Here is a 23001-nt window from a genome sequence, read left to right as displayed (position 1 = left end):
GTATTCAGATAAAGAGTCAATTGGGAATATGTCTCTTTCTTCCGTTACATCCGTATCCTGCTGGCTTGGTTACAAGATTGAATTAGCAATCTAGAACCATACCTGACAAACCAGAGCTACAAGCGCTGAGATTGGCCAGCTAACTGACCTTGAATATTATTTTATATAGCAAAAAATATTACTGTCAATTGTGGCAACACTAAAAAAAAGCTAACATTGACTAGAGAAATGGACAAGTACTCTATGGAGTCTCATTATACATGGCAGAATCCAGTCTCCTCTTACATTTTATCTTCCGGCCACTAGCTAGTCGCATCATTGCCCTCGCTGGCAGGTTTGGCTTCCATGGAGCTTGGCTGCTCGACGGAGCGCTCGTTACCATCGGCCACAGACGCGGGGCTCTCAGGGGGCACGATGTCTTCGGGCGCGCTGGCAGTCTCGGGATTCTGGCCCTGCACATCCGGGTGCGGGGGAGCGAGCTGGCCATCGACGATAGGAACCTCATGGGCATTCTCCAGAGGATGACCAGCTTCATAGCGAGTCTCGAACTTGACTTTACCTTCTGCTCGGAGCGAGGCTACAAGGTTCTCGTCAAGAACTTTGCCGTTTTGGTCGCGGTACTCAACGCGCGCCACGGAGCCCTTAAGCTTGGGCGCGGTGACGGCCGCTGGGTCTGATTCTTGAACAGCCTCACCTGCAGGCGCAGGCGCAGGCTCTTGAGCCTGGACTGGTGGCGGTGGGGGTGGTGCTTGAGCTGCGGTTGTAGAGGCAGCCACGGGGGGGTAGGCTCGGCACGTACTGAGTGATGTACTGGCTCAACTAGTGGAGTCCAAAAAGCCTATGTCAGTCGTGATCTCGTCGATTCGTTCAATAACCTCGTCGGGGAGGTTTCCATTCCGGAACACTTACGTCGGTGTGGAATGTGTTACAGTCGAAATCCCAGGATCCAAGCAGCTTCACCTGGTTGCAGGCATCCCTAGTCCAGGGGTTGCCATACACGAGTGGGGCGTAGAGCGTGAATACAACAACGCTAAGACCCAGGAAGACTGCCATCAGAGCCTTGCCGATCACGGGCTTCGATGCAAGCCCCAGGCTCTTAATGCGGTTTGTGAGGAAGTCAAATTCTTGGCAGAAGACCATAATGGCGAAGTAAAGGGCAGGGAGGTAGTGATGCAAGAAGAGCTGGCGGGCCATGAGGTAGAATGGGAAATAGTGGAAGAACCAGCCCAAAACGCTGGTGCCAACCTCGTAGTCAAAGCGCTTGAACGAAGTGTGCTTGTAGTCATCACAGCTTCGTTGCCACCGAACAATGGAGAGAGCCTTGAAAACGAAATAGACTCCGATAGCCAGAGTGGTCGACCACCAAATAAGAGGGTTTCCGAGGAGGTAAATTTGGCGGTTGTCTTTGCCCCAGAAGTTGATGCCACGAAGGAGGGTAGGCCAGGAGGGCGGACGAGAATCCCAGGCATGGGACTCAACTAAGCCTGCGTTCGTGGTCCACATGACCTTCTGCAATTCCCAGAACTTGCCCAAGAATCCGGGATTCCGGTAGTTCACTCGCTCGGCGTCTGGGGCCATAGCGGGATGCTGGTTGGACTCAATATACCAAATGCTATTGGGAAGAGTACCACCCTTGGCGCAAGTCACTTCCTGCTGCTCGTATCCCCAGTCCGGAAGCTTGACCTTGTGGGAGAACAGGACACAACCAGTCATGACGTGCACCAACTTGAACTTGGACTGGATAGTCCGCAGGCGCTTCTTAGACTCCGGGGTCTCGGACATGGACTTCACAATCTCAACCCTCCATAAGTCGTTGGCATCACCAGGGAAGCCTTCGTATCCGTAGGCAGAGACCTCATACTGCCAGTCGGCCTCGGTCACCGGAGGGCGCTCGTCATGCGAGTGAATTCTTCGGTGAGTGATCACATGGTAAAGTCTGATAATCGAACCATCCTCAATGAAACCAGGAGCAGTCAGGTTATCCCAGGCGAACGGGCCCTCGACCTCTCCATAGGGTCCTAGAGGCTGAGTCGAGTTCTCCAGGAGGAACTCGTTGTTCTCATCCTTGTGGGGGTAGAGCGTGATCTGCTGCTGCTTGCTACCTGTTGGGTACATGTGAGGGTGGGAGTGCAGGTAGCCGCCCTGTGTGTTCAGGTGGCGGAGGCTGACCCGGGATCCAAATGAGACATCTGCGGGAACATCTTGCATAGACTTTGAGTTCAAAGTTGCCTGGAATTCCGATGACATGAAGCCGTCACCTTCTCCAGGGTTAACCAAGCATGTAAAGTGGATGGCAAACATGGCCATGTAGAAACCGAGAGGAATGACAATGAGACAGAATACCCGAGAGAAGAAATGCTTGAACCACAGACGCTGTAAGAATCCTACTGTTAGCATAGAACACGGCTTGATCTGAATCTGGAAACCCATACCGGTGTGACATTTTTAGAATCGCCCAACAGTACCCACAACTGGAGAGCCGTGAGAGATCCAACCCAAGCCATAGTGAAGAGGCCAACCCACTTCACGCTCAGGGTTGCGCCAAGAGAAAGACCGGTACACACGAGCCAGAACCACCACGGGCCACGGAAGGCATAGGCCGGTCCCAGCTCTTGTTGGTTGGTGAAGCAGCTGAAGGCCAAGGCTGTCAGAGCGGTAAAGAAAATCAGTGGGGAGTCGAGCAAAATCAGACGGGACTGAGTGACCAAAGCATTGTCAAAGATAACAAGACCAGCACCTAGGACTGAAGTTGAAGTTCGGCACCCGGTAACTTTGAGGGTGAGGAACATCAATGGGACAGTCAGAACACCCAGAATAGCTGGAAGCATGCGCATGGCCACATAAGGAACACCGGGCTCCAAATAATCCTTGCCAATATCCTTGAAGTCGAAGTTTCCGTCGAACCCAGCCAACCAACCAGCCAGCGTAAGCAGCAGTTTAGCTAGCGGGGGGTGCACGTCCATGAAGAATTTTCCCTTGATATATTTGGAAGCAAATCCACCGAAGCTGTTCACGCGCAATCATTAGTCTCTGTTTGTTTTTATTCCGATTGAAAACACAAGCTTGGGCGGAACGTACTGGACTTCATCGAAGACCACGCTGGTGGGCTGATAGATTCTGAATAGGCGAACAGCTGCGGCGATCAGAGTTACCAGTACAATAAGTCTATAGTCCGAGCCGGGGAGTTTGAAGATGTCATTGTTCTTCACTCCCTCCGAGGCATACGTCTGAGGCACCGCCAAAGGCTTGCGGTTCTTGGGTTTGGGCGACCGACTGGGCGAGCGCCTACCACGGCTCTGTGGCCGCACGGCCAGCGTGTCTTGCGCTTTCTGGCCCATATTGTTTCGATACGACGTCAGCGGTTCAGGAGAACGGCGCGGGAGTCGGAATCGAAGTCGGAATGTCGAGGAGAAACGATATGAGGATTGCGTGTAGTTGAGTTATAGTTTGAATTGCCAATGAGAGGTTTCTCAGGGTTCGATGGACGAGTGTACGCTATCGAGAGCTATGTTCGACCTCGAGCTGTCAACCGTTCAATAGCTTCAAACAGCACACCAATTAATGATCGTGTAATAATGAGGAAAAAGGCCCCATGACAGGGAAGAAGTAAAAGACTAAAGAAAATTGGCTGTTGAAGAGAGAGTAAGAAAGAAAAAAAAAGTTGAGAATCAAGAACTGGAGTGAACGCGGATGGACGAAAGCGTGCAGTGTGCAGTTCCGCCTTGAGGCCAGATCAACGGCGGCTGTGGAGGACAACATGTGAGCCCCTTAGTTTTTAGCCCCTAGTGTTCTAACGGGCTCTACAGAGTACGCCAGTAGCATGTAGATTTGAAATACTATACTTTTGGATATCTACATGTATATAAGATGATCTAGAAATCAATTGACTATAAAAAAGAGAAAGTAAACATTCCCGTGGACAAATGCAGAACACAGGAACATGGCCGCGTGCACGGGAGGCACCGCCACAATCCCACAACCTACGCCACAATCCAATCCCCGCCACAACACACACCGCCAAAATTCACACCGCCGTCAAAATGCCACTCTTTACGGCGGTGAAATGGTGGATCCATCATTTGCTTTCCTACTGGCAAGACCTCTATCTCTTCATATCCTTGCCATCCACCATGGAGCCATCCAATGGAACTACACCTCGCCCTGAGGGGTCTGAGGGGGTTATCAAGCCTCCAGAGGGTATGGTTCTTCCTCCCAAGGATATTCGCAAAGCCATCGAGACCACAGCAAGCTATGTCGTTCGCCATAAAGGTGTCTTTGAAGACCGTATCCGCGAGAGGGAAAGGAACAACTACAAATTCTCTTTCCTGAATGCTGGAGATGCCTACGAGCCATACTATCAATGGTATATCGCCGAGTACAGAGCAGGTCGAGTCGGACCAGCACGAGCTGGCGAGGCTGTCGCCGCTGCGGAACCCGAAAAGCCCAAAGGACCACCTGAACCATCTCCGTTCCACTTCTCTGCGCGCATGCCTATTATCAATGCGCAGGATTTGGAGGTGGTGAAGCTCACGGCGATGTTTGTCGCGAAGCGGGGAAGTCATTCATGACCGCGCTGGCGCAGCGCGAGGCCAGAAATTCCCAGTTCGACTTCTTGCGCCCACAGCATAGTCTCTACCAATTCTTCACGCGTTTGGTCGACCAATACACTATCTTGCTTCGCGACGAGGGTATCGATGACGTGACTTCAGCCACGAAGAGAATCGAAGAGCTGCAACAAAGTGCAAAGAACAAATTCCACGTCATGGAGCGCGCTAAGCAGCGCGCAGAATGGGTGAAATACCAACGTCAACAGAAGCAAGAGAAGGAACAGCAAAGTGAACAGGAACGCATTGAGTACGCCCAGATCGACTGGCATGACTTCGTCGTGGTCGAGACTATTGAATTCACCGAGCACGACAACCACGCAGACTTGCCACCGCCGACCTCCGCCAATGATCTGCAGTCCGCCTCCCTCGAGCAGAGAGCATCCTTTTCCCTCAACGCACTCCGTATCGATGAAGCGATGCCCAATGGCCTTGACGAACCCGTCTACTACAACGCCTACCCAGTTCGACCAGCACCGATGCCCGTCCCTCAGCCCGCCCCCCAGCCCGCAGTCGCGCCCTACCCAGCAAGCCCCTACCCCGCAGCCGGCCAGTTCACCAACCCTGCCGAAGACCAGCGCATCCGCGAGCGGACCCAGGCGCGCGACCAAGCCGCCGCCGCCCAGGCAGCAGCCCAAGCCCCCCCAGGCCAACAGCCAATGCGCATCCGCTCAGACTACGTGCCCCGCGCTCAGGCCCGCCGTCAACAAGCCCAGATGGGGATCTGCCCTTACTGCAACCAGAAAGTGCCCTCCAACGAGCTGGACGAGCACATCCGTATCGAGCTGCTCGACCCGCGCTGGAAAGAGCAGCGTGCCAAGGCCGAAGCCCGCAGTGCCACCACCAATCTGTCCACCGTCGACGTGGTCAACAACCTCAAGCGTCTTGCCAGCCAGCGCAGCGACGTCTTCGACCCTGCTCCCCTCGACCCCGAGGAGGAAGCTCGCCGCAAGCGTCTGTCTACGGGTCTCGATGCCTCGGCTGGCCCACAGAACCCGAACGCCACTCCCAACCCCCAGAGCATGAACATCGAAGATCAGCTCCGGCACATTCACCAGCTTGCCAAGAAATGATATCTTCCCCGGCTACGTACAGTTCAGACGGGATGTTCTCGTTCGCATTGAGGTTTTCGCGGGTTTTCTATTTCAAAGGCTATCTTTTCTGCCATTTGTGGAGTTTGGGAGGGATGGAATCTGGATGATGAGCTTCTTTTTTCCTATTTGTGTACAATAGCGCTTTTTTATTCTTAGCCTCATGAAACATCTTGTCTAGTCCATGCTTCTCTCCATCCTGTTTAGTACTTGGATCCTGTCTATATTGCGTATCAAGTAGTGGTGATTCTGGGCATTGGTGACTAGAACTGGCATGCGTTCCTCGCATCTTCTACGTTTATTATTATAAGAGAATAGATGACTTTGTATGCAATTTGATTCAAATCGTCTATCATTTATCACCGAACTTCCACCAATAGGTCCCGAAACCAGCATTGCCGCGAATCAAAAGTGGGCACAGAAAAAAAGGAGAAAAAAGAGAAAAAAGAACAGAAACAGTGAAATCCACAATGCCGCACCTGGTCCAAATGTCCGCAAAAAAAAGAAAGGGAAAGGGGAAAGGGGAAAGCAAAACGCATTATTATGTATACATGGTTGGAAGTGAAAAGTTGATAATAATACAGTAGGCCATGCTGCCGAAAATGAAGAGAAGGATGTCCAAAAAGCCAGAACGGATGAGGAACATTATCAAGGTGTAACCCAAAGGGTTATTAAAGGTAGAGGTAAAAGCAGAAGCAGGATTTCCAAAGGGCAGGTCTTATCGACGACCTGGAGGAAATAGAAGAAATTAAGTGACTGAAGAACGCAATGCCAAGGGGTGTAGTGAAGGGTGAAGACATTAAGCGGATCATTAAACGCTGTGTAAAACGTATAGTCGTCTCACTCGTGTTGATCGCTTGTGATCAACCGAGGTAAAGAGTCGCTCAAACCATTAGGTTTGGCGATGTCTGTGTCTGTCTCTCGACTCTGCATGATCGAGGGTTCGTTGGGGGCAGGTGCCGTGGTATTGGCATCCACGTCAGTGCTGGCTTCTTCATAAACGCTTGCTGCTGAATCAATAGAAAGTCGCTTGCGTTGCAAGTCATCCAAAGAAGCAGCATCATTCCTGTCATACATAGGACTTTGAGGTCGAGGAAGATCAGGGGGGTTATATGATCAGTAGTGGATGCTCTAACTGGTGTTTCCGGCGCGATTTGATCAGCAACGGGTACTTTTTCTGTCCTGGGCTCGAGATAAGTAACGTCCACAGGATAGAGATACTGGTCGTCATCGTCTTGGACGCCAGTATTAGGCTCTGTGCTGGCCGGCACATCCGGTTCGCTTGGGCGATTGCCCAATGGAATGATGCCTCCTCCGACGCGGGACCAGAACATCCTCTCTCTGAGACGGATAGTCTCATCCCAGATTTCCTTTTCTTCTTCGGTATCCCCAGCCCGAAGATGTCCATCAAGGATGAGACGCAAGTAGCCAGTGAACTCGCAACATGAGCGCACTCTTTCTAAGCAGAGAATGCAAAGGGAGTACCTTTGAGCAGTCTCGCTGTCTGACGTTCGGAAACGATGGGTTCTCGCATTAGACGTGCCGGGTCTGCGTTCACCACAGACAGAGCAGGGGAACTCGAATTTCTGAGCTGATGTGGGCATTGGCTCGACGACGAGACTGCCTTCACAGATACCACTTAGAACGGTACGCCGCGTCAACCAAGAAATCCCCGGCGCTAGATCTAGTCGCAATGTAGGTTCGATATCCTCCATAAGCACCCGCTTGTAGAAGCGAGTTTCCTTCAAGGAAAATCCCGAACCCGTTGTGGAAGATATGCTCCCATTAGGGGAGTAGCTAAACCCTTTGGTAGGTGATGAGGTCGACGATGGAGACCCTCCACTCGCAAAGCTTGCCAGGCCCATCACGTTGAGGCCTCCATATGACCCACTAGCAGCACGGCTGGGAGGTTTTGAGCTCCGAGAGAGTACCAGCAAATCGCGGAAATCCTCATAAGCCTGCAAATCCGCGCGACATACCATGCGGAGGAGATGAGGGAAGCTAGAGGAAGGACCCGGGGTGAACTCCTCCGGGTTGCCAATCAATATAGGAACGGGTTCAAACTCAGTGTCTTGGTTAGAACCTTGCGCTTGTGACTCGTCCGGGGACGATGGACTGTTAGCGAGACGGCATTCCATGTCATCTTTGTGAAGATTCATCGTTTGCATGACAGACTTGAGCTCGGCAAGCTGGTCTTGGTGCGATGCCAGGAGTAACTCGGTATCTTTGACTTGTGAACGCAATTGCTCATTCTTCTTTTCCACCGCCTCTCGGTCAATTTTAGCCGAAGCTACCATCTAAAGTAACGTTAGAATTTAGTACAAAATGCATACGTTGAAGGAGATTACCGACCTTATTGGCTTCTTCAAAAAGAGCCGCAGTGAGAGTTTCCACTTCTTGCTCAATATTTTTCCTGCCCTTTTCAGCGGCGAGACGCAGGGTCGTTTCTTCTGCTAATGCATCTCGTAATTGTGAAATTTCGCGATCAGAGTCGACCTTCTTTATATAGACTTGGTTATCAATATCTCGCCGATATTTCTCGTTCTGGTACTCCAGAGCTTGAATTTTGCCCTGAGCCAGCTCTAGCTCTTGCCGAGTAGCGACCAGGTTATCGTCAAGGTTTGTTTGGTTGTTGATAGCCTGGATCAATTTCACAGACAATGCCGCTACTTCGTTGCTCAGATCCGGGTGGTGAGACGATGACGTCGAATGCGAGACCTCCGACCCGATCAGCAATCGCGGGTCTTGCAATGTGCTGAAACTGCTTTCGTAATATCCGGAGTTTTGCGCTGCATTGGCAGCAGCGATCTCGGAGAGATTGGTGGTGGACTTCGCTTTCGTGACGGTTCGGTCAGGAGATAAGGACCGGTGCTCGGAGGAGAGCGACCTCTTATGGGAGTTGCGCGAGATCATTTTGGATGGGGAGAAGAAGCTATGATGCGAGGTCTGAAAGGCAATTAAACTGCCCCACCTAAAGCGTCAATAATTGAAGTCGCGGTAATCTTGATGGATACTTACTCGGCCATGGTGAGTGACGTAGAAGGCGTTCGGGATGTAAGGGAAGAAATGGATCGCTCGTCGCCAGATCAAGATCAAAAATCGAGATCACGTCCAGGAAAGCTTTGGTAGACAAGATGCTATCCACGCCATCCACACCAAAAAGACAGGTTTTAGAATCGAAAGTTCGCGCGTGCGAGTAGTCCACGGGGGTACGTGATAGGGTAAAAGATAGCGGAATCCGGAATTCGGAGTGAGGAGAGTCGGACGGCTGCAGAGACAACAGAAAGGAATGTGTTGAAAGTGAAGAGAAGGATTGAATCGCCACAAACAGGTCTGATCGGAAATATCAGCCTGTTGAGGATGTCGAGGAAGTCAGGGTTGCAGCGCGAGGGCGAATCGAAGCTTAGTCACCCGGATATGAACCCGTGGACCGAGCACGGGTGGGCTTATTGAAAGATTGAAAGATCGACTGCTTACGTCGTATGCACTTGTAAAGGGAGTGAAGACTTCAATATGAATATGAAATATAAAATGGGCTTGAGGGGAAGGCCACCGTGAGGGTAAATCCAGCATTGCCACCGGGAGACGGAACGACGGACACCCCGGGCGCGTCTGATAGCCCCCGGGGGATTAATTTGGAGCTAACCCTGAAGCCTTTCGCTTTTTTTTCCTGAGATTTGCCCCTCAAGGCGCAGTAGAATGGATCCCAATTTACCGTGTCGTTAGTGGCTGGCTGTGTGATACGCGTCTACAAAAGTACTCGTCAAGGTCTTATCACGCAGAACATGCCGGATAGCGTTGACCACGCGAATATAGTAAGATATTAGGCCATTAAGCCAGCCAATTAGAGAAATAGACTAATGGATATGTACAAATAGGCGTAGTTGTACGGAGGAATTTTAAAACATTCCAGTCCCACGTGTAATTAATTCCCCAGGTACGGGGTACAATAGGAGACTTACTCCGAACCCAGGGGACATTGAATATATGTACTCTACGATGTAGATAGTGTTGAATGATTCTGTTGTTATTCACTACTTATTGCTACATATCTCTATTTAATATTATTATCTTTTGTGGCTTTTAAATTTATAATCATCTACTGTAGAAGGTGAGGGTGAGGACAACTACAGAAAATATATAGATGGTAGTTAAACATATATATAAGTCGTAGGATTATGACCACAATGACATTAAGTATTCAATTCCTATTTCTACCAGTAAATATATAAGCAAATTGTTGTATAACTAACTATTTCAAAACTACCCCAGAGAACATTGAAGTATGGTCGTCCCACCCCTCCGTACTCAGGCGAGCCCAAGTGGGGTACACGGAATTAATCCTTGATTCTTCAACACTTGATCACTCCAAGCCCCTCATTTGATTTGAATATCCACCATGGCAGACGCAGAGCTAGAAGAGGTCAGTCCCACAGCCCTAGCACGAGAGAGGTCTGCATCCTTCGATTCCGGTACTAAGAGAGAAACAGATCCGCCGAGCTCGTCTCGCGCAACTCCAGCAACAAGGAGGAGGTGGAGGTGGTCCAGCCGGTCAGGATGGTGGTGAGCAGGCACAGCAGAGGAGGTAAGTGTTGGAATAAGCCGCAAGAAGATGCTGTATGCTAATGAATTCAACCAGACAAGCCGAGGGTATGTCCCTTTAAACCACCAACTCGCAGGCGATGACGTCCTTGTATTTCCGTATCTAACCCATCTTGATTCATTCCAGCCGAGCAACGCGCTTCGATCCTGACACAAATCCTCGACCCCGACGCTGCCGATCGCCTGGGCCGTATCCGCCTCGTTAAGGAGTCGCGCGCAACCGATATCGAGAACCGCCTTATCATGCTCGCCCAGTCTGGACAGTTACGGTCAAAGGTAACAGAGGCACAACTTAAGGAGTTGTTGGGGGCTGTTGCGGAGAACCAGCGCAAAGAAGAGGAGGAGCACAAAATTGTCATCTCTCGCCGCAAAGGTGGGTGGGATGACGATGATGATCTCTTGGACCTGTAAGGGTCGCATAAAATGTGATCGATGATCACTTGTGCCTATGGCCCTTTTGTTTATTGCATTCGGATACCTCTGTCGCTATCCGCTCGTGGCCACTGGGAAAATCTACTCCAGGCGTTATGGTCCTTTCTTCTACATTTGCAGCTGGGTTGAATTCAGGGCAATCAGCCTCGCATTTGCGCATCTGCGCATCGGTGATATTGTTTACAACGATTCAATAATCATACATCTCTCCCTATATTCGAGATTTCATCGCTCCGACAGGACGCAACCCAGCTCAGTTCGAAGCCTGCTGCTGTCTCTCTTTTTCCCGCTTCTGCTGCTGCCGAATCATCTTCCGAATCTCTCTTAGATCCGGCGGACGCTCAATATTCAACTCAGCTCTAAGCTCGTCCACATCCTTCTCCAACACCTCCTCCCAATAAACATTGATAAGCTCCTTACTCCCCAGCCCACTGCGAATAGCCCACGGAAGATGTAACGAGAGGAACCGCTCTTTCTCGGCGGGCTTCATCCGCACAAAGGCAAATAGACTCAGGCCCGTCATGGGTAGAAGTGTATTCAAGAACTCCAGCGCCTTGAGAGCGAGCTCGCCCTCCACGAAAATCGGTAGACCCGTCACTGCATGGTAGAAATCATGGCACTCGCGGTATCGCTGCATGACGTATGCACATTCTTCATTGTCGATATACTGGACGTTATCTCGGGTGTCGGGGGATACGCCCTCGCGATCTAACCATTTAGCGTATGTCCGGCCGACGGAGTTCTCGGGGAGGGTGCGGAGATGGGTCATTTTGAGAGTTTCGGAGGTGATACGGGGACGATCGCGGAGAATACGGCGCCCTGTTGGATCTGAGAGCATAGCATCGCGTAGTCGGTATATGAAAAATGGTGTGGCGGTGGCTTCGCCCAAGGCCGCAATGAGATCTATAGAGTACCATGTTAGATCGTGATCCGAGATTCTATTCTGGTTATGTAGGAAATTATATCCACGCACCCGCTCTTCTAGGGTTGATAAGGGATCCAATTGCCGAGCCTATAGCAAGAGCCCCGCGTTCAATAGTGGTCAATGGGACATGGCCGGGGTAGTTTGGTGGTGGGCGGTTCAGCACGGAAAAGGGCCGTAGAGTGCTTGCAGCTGATAGATTTGGGCTGGTAGCCAAGGCTCGAAGCTCAATTGCTCCACGCCTCCCAAGTACTGACATTATGAATCCCAAAGCTAAAGGAACTTGTGCATCGTCTGGGACGAAAGCTCAAGTGAAAGCCGAAGTGGTACGATTATCAGATCGGCAGGGACGGCACGAGTGGTCGTCGTGCCCTGCCGTAGTTCGCGATAACGCCTTTATCGATAACCTTCTGCTCCACAGTGTAGAGTGAATTTCAGACACACATCGACGCCCATTGAGACTACTAAATATTCTTTTTAGGCTATTGGTTTGAAGGAACAGGAGATAATAGAACAGACTACTCTGAAGGTGTGTTCTAACAATTGTATATCTCTCCAACTCAATCCCTGTCTTGTAGTATATGCTGACTGGAGGAAGCATCTCAAAATCTGCCAAGAAGCCAATATGAAGCCAGAATGGTGGCCCGGAGAAGAGCATGAGGCCTTCACTGAATGGGCAATCTCCAATGGCATAGATATCAACTCGGTGACCCCAGCCCGGTTTCAAGGACGTGGTTTGGGAATGATGGCCACTCGGAACATTAAAGTATGACTATGAGCTCTCGAATCTATATCTACTTCTCATTTGAAATTTGCTCACTAAGTATATGTTTAGAAAGGAGAAATTGTCCTCCAAGTGCCGACACAGTTGATGCTAGGGGCCGAAGATATCCCTTCCGCCTTTATCGACAAACTCCCAGAAGACATTGCCGTACAAGCACTTCTAGCAGCGTATCTCACACACGGTGCACCAGATGAACTATCAAAATACGACCAATGGCGCAAGTCATGGCCCAGCCGAAAAGACTTCGAAGACAGCATGCCGATCCTTTGGCCAACCGTCCTGGGAGGACCGCAGTTACCCAACAGCAAGGACGACGCCTCGACAGACTCGAAGCAGCCAAGTCTTCTCCCGTCGTCCATTTCAGGCCTCTGGAATACTCTACAGCCAGGCCCCAAAACGAGGAAATACAGCTCAGATCACCAGAACATTCTTTCGCAGCAGGCCCAGCGCCTGCGCAAAGCATGGACGGACGTCATTTCTGTTTTCCCGGAGACCAACTGGGAGACATTCTCCTACAACTGGCTGATTGTGAATACGAGGAGCTTCTATTGGATTGGAGAGGGCCAGGAAACGCCGGAAGACCCTAATGATGCGATGGGGCTGGTGCCATTTGCTGATTACTTCAATCATGCGGATGTTGCTGTACGTACTTCGTCTGAATTCCATACTACTGATAAAGCTAACACTAGATGGAAACAGCGGGATGTCAGATTCGATGAGAGTGTATATGAATTTCGCGCTACGAAAGATTATGAGGAGGGTGAGGAAGTGTTCATGAACTATGGTAGTCATCCGAATGATACTTTACTAGCAGAATGTGAGAAAGTGTTGTTATTCTTTTCCCTTCGACGTGCTGACTTCGTCGCTTTAAGATGGCTTCTTCCTCGATGTGAATGAAGCAGATTCGATCTATCTTGACGATATTGTTTTTCGGGACATTCAAACTGCCCAGCAGCAAGAGGAATTGTGGCTGAATCAGTATTATGGGTATGTGGTTTGATTGATATTTTACATGACAATGCGCATTCCCCACGCAATATATATAGTCCTCCACTGACACAGCGCTAGTAACTACCAAGTCACTCCACACGGACCCTGTTACCGCACAGAGGTCGCTGCATGCCTGAGTTATATGAAGGAGGAGGATTGGCGGAACCATGTTCTTGAAGGCCAATCGCAGGGTTTGGACGAGAGCCGATCCGAGGCCACAATCAAGAGGTGGATTCAGACATATGCGGCAGAGGCAGATGCAACTATAACCGCGCTGCAGAAGACCATGGAACTCGACACCACAGTGCAAGCACATCGTTCAAAAGCGGAGATGCTGCTGAGACGGTGGAAGCAGATCAAGGAGCTCTGCGATCATGCGGCTAAAACTGTCTCTGTATAGAGTCCCCGCAAATAATTTAGATTATTGTTGAATCCTTTGACCTGCTCACACACAGCGATATGACAAGGAGCCAAGGTAGAGTAAGGACTTGACAGAAGAAGGTAGTCCGGAGCAGTTAAATGGGAGGTTCGTTGGTAGAGATGACATTGTCGAGATCGAGGGGAATCGCGCCAGCTTCTCGGCTCCGATGGGTAGCCGCTTTGGCAGCGACTAAATGCTTGATCATGTAGTTGAGTGCGCATTTGATACCCAGTTCTTCACCGCGACGCACAATCCATCCGTTGAAGTATTCAATCTCTGTCAATCTCCTTTGGTTGATATCTTGCTGCATTGAACTGTGGTTCTTGGCCGTGTTGCTCGCGATGTTCACGACCAAACGACGCAGGCGTTCTGGGGAGAAACGATCTTCGATGCCCGGGATACCTTGTAATTCAGGAAGAGCACAAATCACGGCGGAGATCTCAAAGAGTAGCAGCCGCATGACACGGGTAAAGCTGAACGAGTACAAGATCTCGCCATTGGTACAGTCGCTCAGTGCAGTCAGGGGATTGATGACGCAGTTCACTGCCAATTTTTCAAGTTGATATTGTAACAGACCTGCCGGTGTATCAGCCACAGCGACCAATGGCGGAGTGAGAGTCAAGAGGCGCAGAAGATATTTTGTGGACGGCGCCCACGTCTGGTCAGCTTCCGGGTTTGTGGGAGGGATGCTTGGATCTCCAACTGGGCTAAGGATTGTGGTCCCAACTCCCAAATGCGAAATCTTGAACGAGTCGTTCCTACCCAGACCATGGCTGAAGACTGCCTGGATGTAATGTGGTCGATTGTTGGGATCGGGGAAAACATTTTGATTGATAGAATCGAGCACACCCATGCCATTATGAACAAGACAAATGGTCGAATCTTTAGTCAAGCGGTGACTGATATCTTTAATGGCAAGCTCCGTGTGATGCGCCTTGGTGCAAATAATTAGACACTCGATACGACCACTATCCGGCGGAGACTGGGGATTGAATGGCGAGGGCCGGTTGTCAACAGGCGGCATTGTATACCATCTGCCTTCTTCGTCCACTGTTTCAACATCAAATCCCGTTCTGACATCGTCAAGGCCATGTGTGCTGACAGAAATTTGTCCCCTTTTCCGGACAAAGGCCTGGTAGAGATAGTCATTGTGCAAGCATATTGTGATGGGCGGCGGTGACCGTCTCGTGGCTAAAGAATGAGCAAAGAAGCAACCTAGATTACCCATTCCGAGGATGTGAACTCGTCCTGACAGAGGGGCTTTCGTATCCTGGTTGACCTCATGCAACTCTTCCTTCCATGTTGAGATAAATCGTGTGTTTGGTACACCATAGACCTGGAACCGGGACCGAACACATGTACCAAGAATGCCGGTTCGCCACAAAGATCGGGGCCGAAATGTCGACTGCATTATAAGAGTGTTGAGGAAAAACTCCCCGGGATATCCGATTGAGTTGCAAGTATGTGTTTGTCGACGGGGAGGAGGTTAGAGCGATGGTTTGGTGAGGTATCGATCCTTATGTCATGGATATTGTCAAATAGGCAAGATCCCAGCCACTGGGATGTCCACCAAGGCCTATTTCTTAACAATCAACCAATTGTTGGATATGCACGAGTTCTCGGCGATCTCAGTTGCGCAGATGATGATCGGTCCAGAATCCACACCGCTCCTCTCACCGCCTAGTTGAACCCGTCCTATTTTTTTAGATCAAGCAATTTCTCATCTACATCACATCTCACTGCCATGGACCCAACAGACCTACTACCGCTGCTTGAGCAGCTGGATGATAATGTCGATGACTTAGAGGCTGTTCTCCAGCCTCTTTTGACAAGCACACTTCTTAAAAACTCAAACAAATTGCCTGTTATGGACAAAGCAAAACTTCACGTGTTGATCACCTACACACTAGAATCATTAATCTTCTGTACGTCACACTACAAATTCTACAAATTTTGCTCTTACTAATGAAATTTGACAGCTTATCTGCGGCTTCATGGCGTGGATGCGAAGCAACACCCAGTGTTCCGGGAACTGACTCGTGTGAAGCAGTACTTTGAAAAGATCAAGGCACTGGAGACCGAGCCCGAGGAACGCCCCATGACCCTTGATAAGGGAGCTGCGAGCAGATTCATCAAACATGGCCTTGTAAGTATTAACCTATTATAATTGTATAGAATGGCAATTAATCAAGTTTTTACAGGCTGGCAATGATAAGTATGACTTAGAACGGGCAGAAAAGCAGGCTAAAGAGCGAGCCCGTGCCCAGCTCAAAGCAGCCATGTTTGCCCCCAAGAGCATTGACGCGACGAACGGGCAACCCGACTCTGACGATGACGATTCTGAAGGGGGCGTCGACCTTGCAACAGCAGCAGAGCCCCGGGTTGACACAAACCACGCCGAAAAGACCGAGAAGGATAGCCAAAAGAAATCCAGAGGAGAACACAAATCGGAAGACAGCAAGGCAAAGAAAGAGAGGAAAATCAACAAGGCAGCAATGAAAGAAGAGAAGAAGGAGCGACGGCTGAAGAAGGAGGAGGCTCGGAAGGCCCGAAAAGCGCAATGAGTGCATTGCACCCCGATCTTAGTGAGAATTCAGTACGGACCGGCTTGCGCCTCAAACCCTAAGAACGGACTGCCGGGCATTCCCAAAGCATACCATTGGCTATGCCTCACCACTACCAGAATCCTGTCGACACGTTATGCATTGTCGAATCTAGCAATCGATTTGCCAAGCCTGCCCAGCCATGAGCTTCCTTCAGATGGATGTCTCGGCCATCTCGAGACCACAATGAGTGGCTCTATGTACTATGTACGAGACTTCTATGTCTCCATGAATCAAGATACCCTTTCGGAATGGGAGCTGCAACAAGCTCCGCGGTATACTCTATGCACAAACTAGCAGATGAAACCGACTGGTCCTTCCTATGACATAATTTGCTCTTTTAATAGTTAGCACATGCTAGTAATTCCCGTAGTATCTCCGTTGCTGACTCCGCTCCGGGCAATCGGCACCGTGATGTCCGATCCACGTGACTGAAGTCAGCCAATCAACGTCCAGAAAACTCCACGGTTTGCATCGGAGTTTGCCTCAATGGCCGAACTTACTCATCTTCTAGCTTCTTCTTTCTCCACTAGTCCGTATACTTATCCCAACTTGCATACATCTTCACCTCCCTTTCCAATTCCTCCAAACAAACCCACACACAACAAAATGGCTCGTCAACGTCGTTCCGCTCCCGCCCCTGCGCGCAGCGCTCCCCGTCGTCCTACCGCCGCTCCTGCTCGGCCCGCGGCTGGTCCCTCGCAGCAGCAGTCGCAGCCTCACTCGACCGCCGCTCAGCCTCCCCAGGCCCAGGCTCCTCCCATGCAGCAGCAGAGCGCCGGCCCTGGACTTTTCGGCCAGATGGCCTCGACCGCAGCGTAAGTTCCAGATTCGGCTTTGCGATCCATTCCCCGACAAGACCCGGGTTGGGATTCGACTTTCCCGAAATATGTGCTAACGGTTTATTCCGATGCAGTGGTGTTGCCGTCGGCTCCTCTATCGGCCACGCCATCGGTGGCTTCTTCGGCGGCGGCTCCAGCGCCCCCGCTGAGGCCCAGCAGGCTCCTGCCCCTTCTGAGTTCCAGGGTATGGACAGCGGCCTCTACCAGAGCAACGCTGCCCAGACCTCGTACGAGAACCCTGCTTGTGAGGTTGACGTCCGCAACTTCCGCACTTGCATGGATGAGAACCAGGGTAACTTGAGCATCTGCGGTTGGTACCTTGACCAGCTGGTATGTTTACACTTCGGCTTTTTTTTTGCATTTTCAATACATACTAATCGTACCACAGAAAGCTTGCCAGGCTGCCGCTAAGCCTTACTAAGGGATTGATACCAATTTGACCCTTTTTGATCAGAAAGACAGATACCATTCTTCGTAATAAGTGATGGGGTTCACAGATTTATGGGCTTGTTCCATAGCCGAGCCAATCTTTCTTTTGCATAGCCATTTCCATATCCCCTCTTTGTACTTTATACCACCTCTCCTCGATAAAGGGATCAATATACCTGACTACTGAATCAAGAATTCGAATGCATGAATTTAACGAACTCCAATATTTGTAGTTCTCTGATGATTGTTTGGACCTCTATCAAAAACCAAATACGATGGAAAGGACCAGTAAAGGCTTCATGGACAAGATCACTTATTGTGACTGCCAACTTTGCAGTAACCAAAATGTGAATAATAGCAGTGTCATAGTTAAATAGAGAGGCTGGTGAGCTAATCAGATCCATCAACGCCATAGATAAATAATGCAAGAACACCGAAGCAATACCGCTGGGACTCATTTATCCTTGTCATTCTCGTTATTCCGTGGCTCGAAATTCAACTGAGAAAAATGTTAGCCAATCCCGGACAAGATATTCTCATCTTGCATAATCACATACCTGGTTCCCATTGTAGAGCTGGTTATCCCCACGTCCATCTTGCTGGTCTCTCAGCGTCCGAATATTGAGTCCCGTAGTCCCAGGACGCTGAGAGTTGCCAGTAGCCGGAGAGGCCGAAGAGGTGGTTGCACCGCTTGCTGGTGCCGTTGGGCCATATCCAAGGAATGAACCCACAAAACCCGTTGCAGTGCTGGCAGCAGAAGAGGCCAGGTTGTAGATGGCAGAGACACTACGGGCGGGCAAGCTACCCGCTGCCGAATAGGCTTCCGTATATGTTGATACAGGAATCATGACGAGGTTCGCAGTGGAACCGAGATTTAAGTCGCGGAGGGTTTGCGATTCTTGGGCGACGGAAAGAGTTTCGCTAGGGAAGGGGGTTAAGATGTGTTTGAGGTTGTAGGGTCGGTTGTCGCCTTCCATCTTTTCATCAAGCCAAGCTCGTACATCATTTCGGATGCTCTGGGTGGGTGCGAAGCTAGACCGCACGGAGCTTCCATCGAACAGGCGCACTTGTAGCCGGTACTCGGTTGGAGGTCCCCGAGAAACTATAGTCTTTGGCTCTTGGTGTTCACTCTTTACGACACCTTTCTCAGTGGGCTTCTTAGACCCCATCGGCGCTTTGCCTTTGTAGTCTTTATTGCTGGCTTCTTTGGATGATGTTTGAGATGTAGAGCTTGTTGACTTTGCAGGTTCCGCAGCTTTCTTTGGTACTTGTCCAATCGGTGATTGTTTCTTTATTGTAATTTCACTTGCTTTCTTTGCGGATCGTGCGGAATTGCTGGCATTGGATGGCGCCTCAGGCTGGGGTTGTGGCACGACTGACACCGTCGTATTATTTGTTGAAGCAGTAGGTGTAGCATTACCTTGTACTTGCTGTGTAGGACTAATTGTCTGTTCCTTTTTCAAAGCTGCAATCAATCGAGTGCGGAAGTCATCCTTCGTGATATCTGGCTCGATGTAATAATTCTTGCCATTGCTAGAACGAGGTTAGCAAACTAATATCGACTTGCCACAAGGCCTTGAACGGTTGAACGCACTTGATAACGATAACACTCGGGACCTTCTGGATCGGAGAGAAGGAGGCCAGGAGTTCAGCTTCCTGTGAACCCGCTGTCAAGCGCAATACAATCGAGTTGGCATGGAGTGCTTGTACAACCTGTAGAGAATCAGATACCGTTCGACATTCAGTTTTAGTGAGTATATATACCTCAGCATCACCAAAATAGTCCTCCTCCCATTCAGAGCTCAACTCCTCGTCATCTATATGCTCAAGTCCCAAGATCAGCAACATGTCATTCGATGCGGGGAGAACATTCAGCGACCTCTAACAAAACAAGTAACCACTTTGTCATCTCTCACTGCAGCACTAATGCCCTCCTGAAGACCTCCGATGTAGAAAATCGTCATAATCGCATTCCGTGAAGACTAAGCGCCAGTGCGGAGTGACAAGTATACAATGTTGTCGATAGGAGAAGCCTGGGCGGTCACCGATCCCGAAATTCCCAACTGCCGTCGCATTTGCAGAAACGACAACTCCAACCCCATCCGAACGTCAATTAAGAGTGCATTCTTCGGGTTTCTAAACTGTCAACATGCGGCCAATCTTCTCTGCTTTGCAGAAGACATCCGCGAGGGCCTGGACGCCTCCGACTCGCGCTCTTCGAAACCCTCGTGTACCATCCAAGATCAATTTCCTCTGCGCCAAATACCGCCTACACCAATTCCGCCATATCTCTCAATCACGCCAGCTGGCCGATGGTCTGAATATTGTAGACCACCCGGCGCGGCTTGTGCGTGTTAATAAGAAACATGGACCTGGTCTGATCATCTTGGGTATGTTAATGTTCAATGCTACATATTCTCGAAAATGCTATATTTAGAGATAATTACTAACGTATTGTTCTACACTATAGCTCTGATCCCTATCATCTCATTTATCCTGGGGACATGGCAGGTACAACGCCTGGGCTGGAAAACCAAACTGATGGCCAAATTCGAGGACCGTCTCGTGAAACCTCCTCTGCCACTGCCGCCGCGAGTCGACCCGGATGCCATTTCAGAGTTCGACTACCGCCGCGTGTACGCTACCGGCCATTTCCGTCATGACAAAGAAATGCTGGTTGGCCCCCGCATGAACGAAGGAGAGGACGGGTTCATCGTAGTGACTCCCCTCGAGCGAGAGGGACAGAGCACCGTACTTGTGAACCGGGGTTGGATCTCAAGGAAATTGAAGGACCAAAAGGACCGACCTTTGGGTGTACCGGATGGAGAGGTGACCGTGGAAGGTTTGCTACGAGAGCCATGGAAGAAAAACATGTTCACGCCGGATAACAAGCCGGACGAGGGAAAGTTCTACTTCCCGGATATCAATCAGATGGCAGAGAAGAGCGGGAGCCAGCCTGTTTGGATTGAGCAGACAATGGGTAATGAGCCTATATTGAATAATCTTGCTAATTCATGGCTAACATTGATTTGCGTTTCTAGTTCCTGACTTCCTCGAGTCTTGTGATCGCGAGGCTAAGGGTATCCCGATTGGCCGCGCCGCAGAGGTGAATTTGAGAAACAACCATTCTCAATACATCTTCACCTGGTAAGTTAGATCCGTTGTGCTTTTTCTTCCCACTCGAGATTGTCGCTCATACTTTGCAGGTATGGCCTGTCTTTGGCCACGACCATCATGATGTGGATGGTTGTACGGAGGAACCCCAACGAGGCACTGCGCCGAGTTCGCCAGAACCGAAACTGGTAATCTAGTGGGATTCCAGCTTTACCTTAGCATAATTCATTGGCGTTGAAAGCGTTACTTTTCATGGGGAATTTTGTTATTCATGGAGGCATGGACAATCTCATGTCTTGCTGAAGTTCTTTGGGTAAATGCTTCTGGGCGAGGGAAAACACTGTGGTCGTTTTGTTGATATGGCGTTGCCTGGAACAAGTCAGCAATTACTCCCATGCGCTGGTTGGCTTCCATTGAAACTGACCTCCTCAGCAATGTGGTGACATCGCTCTCATCAATGGTCTTCCGTCCCGCATGCTTTGAATATGCAGCCAAATCTTGGCTTGCTTGCTCAAAGTACCAAGAGGACGCTTGCTCGATGGCGGCCAGTGTGGCCTTGTTGATTTTTGCCTTTGATCCAGCCCCCGAACGCGCGAAGCGAGTCGCTAGCTTTTTTACCACACCTGCAGGCAAGTTTGGGACAGGAATTCCATGTCGTGAAATCTTCTTTTGCTTTCCCTGGGCTGGGATAGCTTCATCTCGCAATCCACCTCCAACGATGCCGGGGCTCTCACTGGGGGATGCTGCGGGTGGGAACTCGAGTCCAAACCCAAAATCACCTCCAACATCGTCATCATCATCGTCTGATGGAGCTTGGGGTTGCTCCGCGGTGGACAGTTCGAAATCCTCCATATCGTTCATATCTTCGTCAGCGGGATATTCAAGCGGAGCAGCTGCAGGAGATGGAAAGTTAAGATCAAAGTGGAAGCGACCCAGGTCTTCCGTCTCTCCCCTATTTGTCATATTAGCCATTATTTGTAACATAGAAAATCCAACTCTTGTATACTTACCCTCGATCAAAGTCGCCCCCACTCATCATTGTATCCTCTGCCTCATCATCCTCGCCCACAATACCAGTTTCGTCTGCATCATCGCTCTCTAATCTCGTCTCGTCGAAATCTCCACTGATTCTTCCGGTAGCTCGGCTCATCATAGATAAACGGTCCCGGTCTCTGACGCTAGCGTCGCGAGGGTATTCGACAGACCGGTAAGTCATATCCATATCCTCCTCTGCGAAGGCGAGAGACATCCTCGGGGGGTTCATTTCAGGACTGACTTCATCGCCTTCTTCCTCAGACTCTTGAATAGGCAATGATAACCGTGGTCGCTCGATTTCCGGCTCATTATCAAGCTGTTCAAATTCATCAATTGGCTCCTCCATAGGCTCTGGCTTCTCCTGCGGCGAGGATCGGATAGGTTGAGATACAGGAGCGAGCGCTAAGACAACCCAAGTATTTTAGTCCAGTTCTCATATCGAATGATACGTGGCGAAGCTCTTACCTTTGCCCAGGTTTCTGAGAATATCGAATGTAGTCTCCCGCTGCACTCTGCCGCTTCGTCGGCGATCCCGACCAGGGGTATTCGCCGCTCGTTGTTGCCGGGCACGAATTACATGTGGCGTTGCTGGAGCACCCACGCCTCGAGGGCGTGGTGTATATCGAGAGGCGGACCGTTGGGTGCCTGGGGTGGTTGCGGTGACAAGTCGACTTGGCGTAAGAGGGTATCGGGTATGGATAGGAAGGCGTTGAAGCTGTAGGGAGATAATACGGTTATCAATTTCTAGCCTCTCAAACGGTGATGGGTAGCACTGACTCCGGTCAATGTTGTTTCCCCAGATGGGGTAGCGGTCCCAAATGGTGACCGACGGCCACGCGCGTTGGGTGTAGAAGTTGACATGGCTTGTTTTTTCTGCAAGATAGGTGCAACTATATCATGCACAATATAATAGACCACATATGTGATCCCCACCACAATAAAATCCCAGATCAGCTGGGCAAACGGTGAATTACAGGATGTCGATGTTTGTCTGTCGCGTCTAGAAACAACAATTGCGGGCCAGTGCGTGATTGGCCCTTTCTTATCGATAAGATTGGCTGAATCAGCCGGCTTTTTTTTTGCGCAATGAAGTCTTCGAGACTTGCATTTACTAATCGAAGCTCAAAATACT

The 23001-nt window shown here is 50.2% G+C and overlaps 12 protein-coding genes across 12 annotated transcripts; 6 read left to right on the top strand and 6 right to left on the bottom strand.

The window, feature by feature from the left end:
* Window positions 1-302: 302 nt before the first annotated feature.
* On the bottom strand, window positions 303-3338 carry pmt1 (protein mannosyltransferase 1; the record flags this gene model as incomplete). Its single annotated transcript, XM_057184318.1, has 4 exons — window positions 303-754; window positions 876-2373; window positions 2433-3006; window positions 3079-3338. The coding sequence occupies 4 exons, from the start codon at window positions 3336-3338 to the stop codon at window positions 303-305; spliced, it is 2784 nt and encodes a 927-aa protein (XP_057045768.1).
* A 792-nt stretch (window positions 3339-4130) lies between these two features.
* On the top strand, window positions 4131-5677 carry N7518_003390 (uncharacterized protein; the record flags this gene model as incomplete). The annotated part of the gene is made up of 2 exons (XM_057184317.1): window positions 4131-4537; window positions 4594-5677. The coding sequence occupies 2 exons, from the start codon at window positions 4131-4133 to the stop codon at window positions 5675-5677; spliced, it is 1491 nt and encodes a 496-aa protein (XP_057045767.1).
* An 858-nt stretch (window positions 5678-6535) lies between these two features.
* Window positions 6536-8608, bottom strand: N7518_003389 (guanine nucleotide exchange factor SEC2; the record flags this gene model as incomplete). The annotated part of the gene is made up of 3 exons (XM_057184316.1): window positions 6536-6705; window positions 6771-7992; window positions 8048-8608. 3 exons carry the CDS (start codon window positions 8606-8608, stop codon window positions 6536-6538), a joined length of 1953 nt encoding a protein of 650 aa, XP_057045766.1.
* Window positions 8609-10094: 1486 nt separating this feature from the next.
* N7518_003388 (DNA-binding protein) lies at window positions 10095-10708 on the top strand (the record flags this gene model as incomplete). Its single annotated transcript, XM_057184315.1, has 4 exons — window positions 10095-10118; window positions 10186-10280; window positions 10335-10345; window positions 10425-10708. The coding sequence occupies 4 exons, from the start codon at window positions 10095-10097 to the stop codon at window positions 10706-10708; spliced, it is 414 nt and encodes a 137-aa protein (XP_057045765.1).
* A 274-nt stretch (window positions 10709-10982) lies between these two features.
* On the bottom strand, window positions 10983-11910 carry coq4 (ubiquinone biosynthesis protein COQ4; the record flags this gene model as incomplete). Its single annotated transcript, XM_057184314.1, has 2 exons — window positions 10983-11632; window positions 11703-11910. The coding sequence occupies 2 exons, from the start codon at window positions 11908-11910 to the stop codon at window positions 10983-10985; spliced, it is 858 nt and encodes a 285-aa protein (XP_057045764.1).
* Window positions 11911-12276: 366 nt separating this feature from the next.
* Window positions 12277-13825, top strand: N7518_003386 (uncharacterized protein; the record flags this gene model as incomplete). Its single annotated transcript, XM_057184313.1, has 5 exons — window positions 12277-12417; window positions 12487-13077; window positions 13135-13252; window positions 13308-13422; window positions 13504-13825. The coding sequence occupies 5 exons, from the start codon at window positions 12277-12279 to the stop codon at window positions 13823-13825; spliced, it is 1287 nt and encodes a 428-aa protein (XP_057045763.1).
* Window positions 13826-13940: 115 nt separating this feature from the next.
* Window positions 13941-15257, bottom strand: N7518_003385 (ketopantoate reductase family protein; the record flags this gene model as incomplete). The annotated part of the gene is made up of 1 exon (XM_057184312.1): window positions 13941-15257. One exon carries the CDS (start codon window positions 15255-15257, stop codon window positions 13941-13943), a length of 1317 nt encoding a protein of 438 aa, XP_057045762.1.
* A 333-nt stretch (window positions 15258-15590) lies between these two features.
* Window positions 15591-16410, top strand: N7518_003384 (Sas10/Utp3/C1D family protein; the record flags this gene model as incomplete). The annotated part of the gene is made up of 3 exons (XM_057184311.1): window positions 15591-15771; window positions 15826-15992; window positions 16048-16410. The coding sequence occupies 3 exons, from the start codon at window positions 15591-15593 to the stop codon at window positions 16408-16410; spliced, it is 711 nt and encodes a 236-aa protein (XP_057045761.1).
* Window positions 16411-17058: 648 nt separating this feature from the next.
* Window positions 17059-17712, top strand: N7518_003383 (coiled-coil-helix-coiled-coil-helix domain-containing protein; the record flags this gene model as incomplete). Its single annotated transcript, XM_057184310.1, has 3 exons — window positions 17059-17267; window positions 17366-17621; window positions 17680-17712. The coding sequence occupies 3 exons, from the start codon at window positions 17059-17061 to the stop codon at window positions 17710-17712; spliced, it is 498 nt and encodes a 165-aa protein (XP_057045760.1).
* A 462-nt stretch (window positions 17713-18174) lies between these two features.
* Window positions 18175-19684, bottom strand: N7518_003382 (UBX domain-containing protein; the record flags this gene model as incomplete). Its single annotated transcript, XM_057184309.1, has 5 exons — window positions 18175-18219; window positions 18278-19253; window positions 19315-19433; window positions 19485-19537; window positions 19600-19684. 5 exons carry the CDS (start codon window positions 19682-19684, stop codon window positions 18175-18177), a joined length of 1278 nt encoding a protein of 425 aa, XP_057045759.1.
* A 185-nt stretch (window positions 19685-19869) lies between these two features.
* Window positions 19870-21026, top strand: N7518_003381 (cytochrome oxidase assembly protein SHY1; the record flags this gene model as incomplete). Its single annotated transcript, XM_057184308.1, has 4 exons — window positions 19870-20110; window positions 20191-20700; window positions 20762-20867; window positions 20927-21026. The coding sequence occupies 4 exons, from the start codon at window positions 19870-19872 to the stop codon at window positions 21024-21026; spliced, it is 957 nt and encodes a 318-aa protein (XP_057045758.1).
* Window positions 21027-21103: 77 nt separating this feature from the next.
* N7518_003380 (uncharacterized protein) lies at window positions 21104-22730 on the bottom strand (the record flags this gene model as incomplete). The annotated part of the gene is made up of 5 exons (XM_057184307.1): window positions 21104-21203; window positions 21259-21786; window positions 21845-22271; window positions 22335-22584; window positions 22647-22730. The coding sequence occupies 5 exons, from the start codon at window positions 22728-22730 to the stop codon at window positions 21104-21106; spliced, it is 1389 nt and encodes a 462-aa protein (XP_057045757.1).
* Between the last annotated feature and the right edge of the window lie 271 nt (window positions 22731-23001).

This window comes from Penicillium psychrosexuale, assembly GCF_028828465.1.
Source record: "Penicillium psychrosexuale strain IBT 29551 chromosome Unknown utg000002l, whole genome shotgun sequence".
Taxonomy (NCBI): domain Eukaryota; kingdom Fungi; phylum Ascomycota; class Eurotiomycetes; order Eurotiales; family Aspergillaceae; genus Penicillium; species Penicillium psychrosexuale.
This window is presented reverse-complemented; position numbering and strand designations above follow the sequence as displayed.